This window comes from Malus domestica, chromosome 06, assembly GCF_042453785.1.
Source record: "Malus domestica chromosome 06, GDT2T_hap1".
NCBI classification, from domain to species: domain Eukaryota; kingdom Viridiplantae; phylum Streptophyta; class Magnoliopsida; order Rosales; family Rosaceae; genus Malus; species Malus domestica.
Genome location: NC_091666.1, coordinates 8,098,782 through 8,109,413, shown reverse-complemented (window position 1 = coordinate 8,109,413; position 10,632 = coordinate 8,098,782). Strand labels below are relative to the sequence as shown.

The 10,632-nt window shown below is 37.5% G+C and overlaps 1 protein-coding gene across 1 annotated transcript; it reads right to left on the bottom strand.

Moving 5' to 3' along the window:
- Positions 1–1,444: 1,444 nt before the first annotated feature.
- Positions 1,445–5,101, bottom strand: LOC103437149 (pentatricopeptide repeat-containing protein At5g47360-like). The gene is made up of 3 exons (XM_008375601.4): positions 3,393–5,101; positions 2,322–2,451; positions 1,445–1,756 (listed from the first exon to the last, which is right to left on the bottom strand). The coding sequence occupies exon 1, from the start codon at positions 4,987–4,989 to the stop codon at positions 3,556–3,558; it is 1,434 nt and encodes a 477-aa protein (XP_008373823.3). The 5' UTR covers positions 4,990–5,101; the 3' UTR covers positions 1,445–1,756; positions 2,322–2,451; positions 3,393–3,555.
- Between the last annotated feature and the right edge of the window lie 5,531 nt (positions 5,102–10,632).

The following is a 10,632-nucleotide window of genomic DNA, read 5'->3' as shown; positions in this document are numbered from 1 at the left end:
TAGCCAATCTGGGTGAACCACGTACATCTTGTGTTTGCTTCCTGTCTCTATCCATTTACATACTTATCCACACTAATGACCGAAGCAATCTAGCGAAGATCACAAACTTAATATTTAAGATGATATTCTTTGGTGTATGCTTTTCGCAAACGATATAGTGTTTATAGATGAAACGCAGGAATGGGTAAACGCGAAGCTTAACCTTTGAAGAGAAGTGTTGGAATCTAAAAGTCCTCGCCTAAGCTGATCAAAGACAGAATATATGGAGTGCAAGTTCAGTGCAAACGAAGGCCAAAATGAGTTAGGGGTGAGGATCGGAGATCAGGAAATACCAAAGAGCGACCGTTTTCGCTACCTAGAATCTATCTTGCAAAAGAACGGAGAATTTGATGGAGATCTCACCCATAGAATACAAGCTGGATGGATGAAGTGGAAGAGTGCATCCGGCGTGTTGTGTGACCGTCGTAGGCCACTGAAGCTCAAGGGAAAATTTTATAGGACGGCAATAAGGCCGGCAATGCTGTATGGCATAGAATGTTGGGCGGTGAAGCATCAACACGTAGGTGTAGTGGAGATGAGGATGCTTCGTTGGATGTGTGGGCACACGAGAAATGATAAGATTAGGAATGAGGATATCCGAGGTAAAGTAGGAGTAGCCGAAATTGAAGGAAATAGGAGAGAAAATTGGTTACGGTGGTTTGGACATGTGCAAAGAATGCCTACTGATGCTCCGGTTCGAAGATGTGACCACGGGACAGAGGTTCAGGGCCGAAGGGGTAGAGGAAGACCTAAGAAAACTTTGGAAGAGACCCTAAGAAAAGACTTAGAGTACTTGGATCTAACGGAGGACATGACACAAAACCAAGCGCAATGGCGTTCTAAGATTCATATAGCCGACCCCACTTAGTGGGAAAAGGCTTTGTTGTTGTTGTTGTTGTTGGCATTGCACGCCTCTTAAGATGTTTTGAACGTATTTACAAATACAGAAAATAATATTTAATGAAAAACTAATTGAATCACATTATTGCTAGCTTATTGTGAGGTACTAATTTTTTTTTTTAAAAAAAGAAAATGTACAAAATGAATCAATTATTAAAAAAAACACTGTTAAAATGACGAATATACCTCTGCATTATTTGGTGCATTATTTTGGGCTGCTTTTGAAATTTTTTGTTTGGAGGCATTTTTGTCCAAAATTTTTTGGTGAAGCTTGTGACCCCAAAAGGGGTTGTTGGCTTTATATATAAAGATAAATTTCATTGTGCCTAATAGAAGCTCACAAATGAGCAAAAGTGCTATTTAAATAAGCATTTTCAAACAAGCTCACTCCTATATGTCAATTGCTACATCATTTGGTGGCGAGTAAAATTTTGGACATGTTTAAGTGGTTAAATTAGTGATTTAAAGCTCTAATCCTACCACTAAAGTATGATAAACCTCAGGCTAAGTCATTTCACAATTTTTAAATACCAACTAATGGAATCCCAATGGCCATAAAAACTTGCAGTAATAATCGTAACCGAAGCAATTACATTTCCCCTCTGAACCCAGGAAGCTAATCACTAAAGCTTTTGAATGACTACAGGCACCTGTATAGGATGAACATCAAGTACAACAATTGGTGCTTTGGTATCAAATTGGGGTGGAACTAGCTCCTCGTCGTTCTATCACGAACTTCACTTATCTGGTATACCTACCTCTCTTGTCGCCTTTCCTCGTCGTCTATTTTTGTTTCTTATAAGGTTTCCAACTTATCCTGTCCTCAATATAAAGGTTTGTCAGCTAAGAAACAAGTGTAAGAACCACGGGCCACTTTATGAACCATAAAACGAAACCTTCTGACGCTTAGAATTTACTAATATGCAATTAATCATCAAAGTATTCCACATTGGACTACATCACATGATAGGAAAAACGAGCTGACATAGCTTGAACAATTTTCCATATTTCTCAAGAACAATCAATATGACTAGATAACATAATTCCATGATAAAAATTGTGTTTTAAAGGTTTGTATCGCCCTGAGATTCAATTCGGTTACTGATCACATACGTAATTTGCAACTATTTAAGGGATGGATGAGCGGAAGTAGCTGAATACTAGTTTGCTCAACCTAGGAGACATTCGAGTCTCAAAAAATAAAAAATAAATGTATCTAAACCATGACGATTCCTTGGGTATCAAAACAGTGTCATGTCAAACTGTTGAAAACATATAATTAAGATGAACAAAGATGAGCATCTCTCCATCAGCAAAATCACTTCTTCGTCAGAGAAGATGAGGGAAAGAGAGATAAATATGTAACTAAAATTCCAACTTACCATGCAAGTGCCTAGTTCTGTAAGCTACTGAAATAATCCCAACAAAGTCACTGCCACACGTCCACAATTCTCTTAAGGCCCAGCCATTTACATCTGGCCATTTAAGATATATGATGGGAGCCAAGTCATCCTGTAATTTCATACATCAAAGTTAATGTCAGGCCTTGGAAGAAACATTCCGGTCATACAGAATACAGGCACCAAGATATCAAAAGTAACTTCAGAAACGGGACCATATACATAAGAACCAGTAACACTAAAGTAACAGAGAAAGTTCAGGAATAGATGAACTGTATCAGCTTATCGCTGTTTTGATTAACTTTTCTTCACTAATGCCATGAGCAGACTGCAGAGACCTCGGTAACACTAACAAAGTAATAGTTGTGATCAAATTTCTTCACAGTTTTGTTATGCGTGCCCGTCGTTTATTATATGATCGAGAGATATTTATTAAAACTAAAAATCAAAGAAGACCACGTATAAACTACTGTGAAGCAAAACTAGATCAGAAATCCAATGCGGTTGAATGAATGTTAGAAAAGCCAGTAAGGCATTCAACACCAAGAGGTAGAGGAATAGTACAGGCATGAGGTCGGTTGAAAAGGAGAAAATTCTTGGCCTCATTTTCAATTATTCAAAGGAATAAAATTTTCATAGCCTCAAATCCACATATTCAAGACTGCATATATACAATCACAGGCCACCAAGAATGAGACTGCAACTGTGCTAGCAAAAAACCTACCGTCTTTCATCCACAACATAAGGAAAAGAGGAGACATTTGAAATTCCATCTGAATATCAGCAGTCGTAATCCTCTACCTCCCTCTCCTAATACAGAAACACAAGCTGAAATCTAATAAAAGAACTAAAAAGAAAAGGAGTAATGCAGTTTGCTTATTCACATGCTTTCCTATTGCAGTGAAGTAGACTGATATTTCCAACTAGAATTATCAAACTGATACTAGAACTTATGAACACTATTCAATATATCATTCACATAGATTTGAGGCATCAGCTTGATGAATTCAGAACAACATAAAGTCAAAGTACTTAGCGGCTACCAGGAATTACCATTAGTCATTTCCACTTCCCAGACATATCATATGCAAATACTACCAGCTCAACTCAACAATTGTTTTCTTCTTGGTCGGAGACTTTGAGCTTAGTAGGAGAACACAACCAGATAAACAAATGGGAACCTCCAAGACAAATGAAGATTTTCTTTTGTTCAACTTCACCTTGCAATTATAGTCAAATTCTTAATTAACTCCTCATCTCCAGATTTCTTCAGGATCTCAGCTATATTGTCAACGTAAGGAGCTTTCAGTTTAAATCCTTTTTTTAGCATTGTTTTCGCTAGCTTTGCAGCATCCACTAAATGCATTTGCTGACAAAGTCCCATTAAAAGAACAGGATAAACATCAGAGTCGATGGAAGACAAGCATTCCATTTTATTAAGTTCATCAAACAAGCACAAAGCGTCAACCACCCGACCATCCAAACAAAGTTTTTTCAACATAATGCTACAGGCCAAACTATTTGGTTTGACCCTGCCATCAACCATCATCTTAAAGACCTTTTCTGCCTCCTCAGGTTTCCTACCTCTTGCCAAGGACACAACAAGAGAACTATAGCAATCACCATAGCTGACACTACTTCCTGCAACAACTCTATCAATTAACTTATAAGCCTCTTCAACTCGATCTTCCACACACAAACCCTTAATAAGAGAACTAACTGTAACGCGACTTGGGGCGCATCCACAAGCTTCCATTCGGTCCAAAATAACCAAGGCATCCGTCGACAATCCCTTGTCACAAAGCTTTTGAATCACAGATGTATATGTAACTACATTAGGAGTACAATCCCCACCTTCCTTCTCCATTTCCTTCAATAACTCTAAAGCTCTCTTCATGTTATCACACCTACAAAATCCATCAAGAAGTGCCGAGTACACCACAGCATTAGGCAAACAACCATGTTCCTTCATAACCTTAAACAACCCACAAGCATCATCTAACCGACCCACATTACAAAACCCTTTGATCAATACCATGTACGTGATCAAATCGGGACAAAGATCCACCAAATCCATCTCCTTCACCAAACTTTCAGCCATATCCATATCTTCCATATCACAAAACAACCTTATAATAACATTATACACCGTAGTATCTGGACGCAAACCAAATTCCGGCATTATCCTTAATACCCTCAAAGCTTCATCAGCAAGCTTAGCTTCTTTACACAAATTAAAAACAACCTTAAACATCTTAAGATTAACAAAGCACCCTTCAACTTTATAAGCCTCCAAAACATCGAAGATCACAGTCGGTTTTATCCTAATCTCACACAATTCACAAGCTTTGCTATACATAAAATAACTGTGCCTATAAGTGGATTGAAGACCAGCCCATATGAAAAACCTAAGACCCATTTGTGATTGGCTACCATTGCATCTCTGTAAAACCTGACTTACATATTTGGAGTCCAATTTCACCTGAATCGACGCTAGGATTTCCTCTACGTTGCCACCATTTCTCTGCAGGTGATTGTACACTGTTTCAGCCGATGCCGCCGCCGTAGAGAACTGCAGGATTGACAATTTGTGATTTTTGAGGCCGAAAGAGGAGGAGACGAACCGGGAGATTGAAGAAAGGCTCATCATTTCAATGAAATTTAAGGGTTTTGATCCAAATATGATTAAACCCTAAATGCTGAGTGCCGGGAAGGCAGCTGGAAGAAGAAGGCGGCCACTCTAACTAACCAAACGACCGTGTTTTGGCTAAACATAGAAAATTTTGAAATTTGTAGATTTTTTAAGGAGTAATGCTAGATACACTAAATTTATAGACTAAATTTGAAGACTTCATGACATGTCACTAATAAGAAATAAATACATTAATCAACACTTATGTAATAATCTAAGGTAATGCTAGGAAGACTAAATTTGTAAAATAAATTATATGTCATCAATAAGAATAAGCACGTATATCAACGTGTAAGTAATAAACCAATCATCAATTTTCATGTCCTTTAGTTTTCAAAACTTTGTTTACAAATTTAGTCTCTCTAGCATTACTCATAATCTAATTATCAACTTCCATGTCATTTAGTTTGCAAATTTTGTCTACAAATTTATTCTTCTTGCTATTACCTTTTTCTCATGGGTGATGTAAACTAAATTTGCAAATTAAATGATGTGTCATCAATAAGAAATAAGCACGTTAATAAAAATTTAAGTAATAATCTAATCATCAACTTCTATGTTATTTAGTTTACAAATTTTTATTGAATTATTATTGAATTGTTGATTAACATACTTATTTTTTTATTAGTGACACATTATTTAATTTCCAATTTAGTTTACTTAGCATTACCTTTTGTCATATAAATAAATATAGATATGGTGCAGTACTATGAATTGTGATTGTATAAATCTTATTGAATCGTTACATAGTTCCATAATATATTTTAGATAGTGTCCTAGTTGTCATCTATTACTTGAAACACAAGGATTACAACTGTAAATAAAGGCGCAAGGTGTGAAAAATCACCCCACATAATTCACCAAATTCTCTCTTTTCTCTTTGATTGCCGCTCCTCTTCCTCTCTCTATAATTTCTTAGCAAAAAAGGCCTACAACAAGTTGTTTTTTTTTTTTCCGAATAAAAAAGAACACATACTAAACATATTTTAGTTTTTCGGAAAGTTGCTTTGGACTCATTTCTTTAACTAAGCTAAAGTGACGAGATCATATTCCAAATACGAACATGTAAGCGAAAATAGACGTAAATAACGGACGTCGACGTGACATCTCTGAAGGGTGTGTCATCCCCTAAATAACAGTTGGCCGCCCCTGTTGGAAGGCTTAGTACACTAGCGGATAGTCAATCAATCTATCATTAACCTGAAGCGCGACATAGCACTCGGTTCGTAGGATTCACTTCCTTAGAAGATGAGTAACATGGTACAAAACAAATCCATAATTGATCATTGTCTCAACCATTTCCATCTCATGAGATTAATCCGGATAACTCTCGACACTTGAAGTTCTTAGTCCAGTATACTAGTTTGGGTGAGATATGAAATTAGAATGAGATTATCATTGATGACGTTCACTTATATGGTGCTATTGACATAAATGAAAAGTGAAGATATTGAACTGCGTTTTGTTGTTTAGTGACAACGTAGAACTGATTGGCAACCTAAAATTACAATGAGGTTGAATTAAGTTCCTTAACAAAGAGTGTTTGAACTTGTCATTCCTACACTGCCTTATGTAACCTTGTCATGTTACAAGTGGGAAAGGAAGTGTAATAAGATGAATGAAATAGTGCAATGTAATGCACCATTTATGGCGCATGGCTTCTCACAAACGCCTTGTGATTGATTGCACCATTATGAATGTGATTAGTGTTTCTCCATGGGGATATTGATATAAAGATTTACATGTAAGTTCTTGAAGAATTATATGAACTAGTTTAAATAGTTCCAGATTGCGGAACACTCTCTCAACTCGTTTGAGGTGTTTAATTTACAGATTGAAGTAATCCGGACGAATGTGGTATACATGTCTAAGTGATTATTTGATCAGTCATGGATATCAATAAACTACGCTCTTACGTGTTAAATTAATAAGCATTCCGAATTCCTAGAGTAGCAATTTATGTCGATGACATGAATCTTACTAAGAGTTTGGAAGAGCTAGAGAAATCGCCTCGCACTTGAAGATGGAATTTGAGATGAAGGATCATCCATACGCTGGATGCAAATGAGACCTTTGAAGAGGTTGTGAAACTCAAAGTTCCATATCTAAGTAGACTAAGTTCAACTTTGCGCTTTGTTGTACTTAAGTCATTGCATTAGACGTGATCTATTCTTCATTGTTGATCTATTGGTAAAAAAGCAGCACTACGCTTACACGTAGTCACTAAATTAGCATTAAAGATGTTTTTTTTTCGCTACCCTAAAGGTATTACAGATTTGAGCTAATCCCTACTCATCAAGCCCATCCAACCTTCTTGATCCTTGGAATGATGCTTGTCTTGTTTGTTATGCTAACACTAGTTACGTATCAAACCCACAAAAGGCGTGTTCCTAAATGGTTATGTCTTTACTGTGGGAATACTATATTTTGGAGGTCAACGATATAAAACTTAGTTGCGAATCTTCGAGTCGTTTCAAGACTCAACTCAACTCACTGCCCTACACGTGGAAAATATGGTTAAAAGTTTTTGCTAAGCATATTCGAAGTACCTGCGGTTTTTCATCCATCATTGAGTCCTAAAGACAATCTATGAAGACAATGCCACATGTATCAACTAACTTTTGTTAACTGTTGACGTGGTAGGCATATGACCCATTCTCTTGTCCAACTAGATAAAAAATTAATTATTAATTAAAATATTTAAAAACTCTCTCCCAATTCAATCGCTCTCTCTTTCTTGCCTTTCTCCCAATTTGTTCTAATGGTGTCTCATTTCTTCTCCAAGACCACCATTTCCTTCCTTAATCTCCTTCATCTCCATCTTACTCCCATGGCACTCATCCCCCTACCACATTCCGCTCTAATCCATACCACTGCACCATCACTGTTCTCTTCAAAGGCAAGACCGATGGCATCAATGGAACAGTAGTTGTGGCGATGGTGTTTGTCTCCTAAACTCACCTAGGAAGTCGCCTAGAAAATGGTCGAGGCAAAGATTAAGGTTAATCAGACACAAGGGTCTGTAGGATTGGTCCAGGGAGAGAAGGTGCCAATCCAGGCCACCCACGTGGATTCCTTAACTGGAAAATGGGCGGTTAGGTGCTAGTGGTGAGCCTAGTCTTGGACGTGAGTAATTGGTGAATATGAGGTAATTGGCATGTTAGGGCAGCGGTGAGGGAATAGGTTGTGGTTTTGGTGGTAAAGGAAGGAAAGTTGGGGGGAGACAGGCGGACTGAAAAAGAAAAGTGAGGGTGACAGGTTTGTAGGGGTGGGTCCCACATTTTTTTATAAAAATATTTATATGATTTTATTTTTAATTTTTCTATCCAATAGAGCTAAGGAGTGGGTCCCGCCTCAAGTAATGTCAACATTTAATAGAAAAATTGATAGAAAAACTGACAGAGATCTTACTTTTTTTGCAACAAATTTACAAGGTGAGGTATATGACATTGTAATATTTAAAACATAAAATATGAGATTGTGGCTCGATCTGTAGTTGAGATAATTTTGTGTAATTTACCCACAAATATATATATGTTGTAGGCATAATTTACTGAACAATTATGGAAACCATATGAAGAGAGAGGGTGCGGCATATAGAGAGAGAAGAGAGAGATGTGTAATTGTGAGTGTGTGTTATTCCACCCCATTGTGCCTTTATTTATAGCAGTAGGGAAGGTTAATTCCTTACCCTTTAGGATTACAACATTTAATAGGTAATCTACTCCTAATAGGAATATAAGAGATCTTCGAAGATATACTAGGATTTACACAATTACATTCCTAATTTAATAGGACTGCAACACTCTTCATTGAGTGTGTAAATACTCAAGTAAATGGCGTATCAAGTCTTTAGCGATGAAGTAAGTATAGTTAATGAAGTCGTCGGCACAATGAGCGAATGCGAGTCTCATATTAATGGAATAATGCATAAAAAGTAAAACTCACAAAACCTTGCTATGGTAAAACCCAAGGTGGGAGAAAAACCCATAGACTAAGGAGAAAAGTGAGAAGTTGTATTAAGTCAAAGCTATACATCTTTTGGACACAAGTAGAAGAACTCACAAGGGTATGATCAGCCCAGGATGGGTGCCTCGTTAAAACCTAGTTAGGTAGGAAAAATGCTCCTAATCGTAGGGAAAAAGAGTACATTAAGATCAAGTGAGTATACTTCTGGATACTCCCCTTGAGTTTGACATAACTTCCAAATGTGAACTACAAGCATTACATATGATAGTTAGGCATACCAATTCCTCGGACAAGCTTTTGGAAGGTTGACTTCGGCAATGACGTCGTGTAGAGGTCAGCAAGGTTGTCTGGAATCGGCTTGCATGACTTCAATCTCTTGATGCTTTGATGATGTAGATGTAGACGCAATATGTTTTGGCGTTGACTTTATTGATGTATCATGGCTTGGTCGAGTTGATACATGCGGCATAATCTTCATGGATCGTCGTTGGGACTCAACGATAGATAAAAACAACAAGTACTTCCAATATGCTCAACAAGAACTCCTAACCATGTCTCACTTGTGGCGTAGTGAAGTGAGGTGAGTCTTGGAACGATTCGAAGATTTCGCAACTACGGTCATATCGTGGACCTCCAACATATTATAATATCCTTGTTGACCCTAAAAACTACCAAGCCTACGTGGTGCGCAGGCCGAGTAATCTATAAGCTAACTACGTCATTCGGTGAATGCGGGGCATGCCAACTCGTCGGTCGAGCTCGGCCAAGGAGTAAATTTATTGATGTTGCGTTGGGTGCGCGGCTGACTTCTGCGTCTTGCGATTGCGACCGAGGAAGGAACACGTCTCGGCCTCTTGGGTTCTCGTGAAGGATTATTTTGTGAAAACATGTTCGTTTAAGCAACATCAATAAGCATGCAATTAACAATTAAAGGCGGAATCATGCTTGCATGCACTTAAAAACAAAACATTAACCATGAAATTCAAAGCCTAGTAGATTGGTGAACCAAAACTCAACTCAAAACAAAGTGAGTTGAAATTTATACCTTTGTAGATTCCTCTTTGCATAAGCAAAGGCTAATCACCCAAAGAGAGGGCCTTCATTCCTTGCATCTTAAATCTATGGATTTGGATGGATGAATAGGTTTCTCCAAGTTCCCAAAATTGAGAACCTCTAAGTCTCTTCACCAAGGAGAGATTGGAGAAGAAATGAGTGACCTTGGAGTAGTGGGATTGCAAGATGCACCCCCCAAGGTGGCCGGCCTCTTTAGAGACAAATGGAGAGACAAGTTCTCACCAATTTTCTCCAAAACAAACCCTTAATGAATTTTGGCTATAAAGTCATATTTATACCTTTATTCATTTGAGTGGCAAACTTGTAAATAAGTCCAAGTTCACTACCCTAAACAATATGGCCGGCCATTAGGATATTTTGGACTAATTGGGCCTTTGTGAATCATTATTCATTAAGTTGTCATACAACTTAAGTTAATGGGCTTGACGTTCGAAGCCCATTGGGCCTTAAGGTCCAAAACTATCCCGAGGGCTTTAACGAACTTATTCGTTTGATTAATTAACATATTAATTAATCCTTGCCATAAATAAATGATTAAACCATTTAATCATTCTTACT

Excerpts from the sequence above, each read along its gene's own strand:
- LOC103437149 (XM_008375601.4), bottom strand. The coding sequence starts at position 4,989 with ATGATGAGCCTTTCTTCAATCTCCCGGTTCGTCTCCTCCTCTTTCGGC.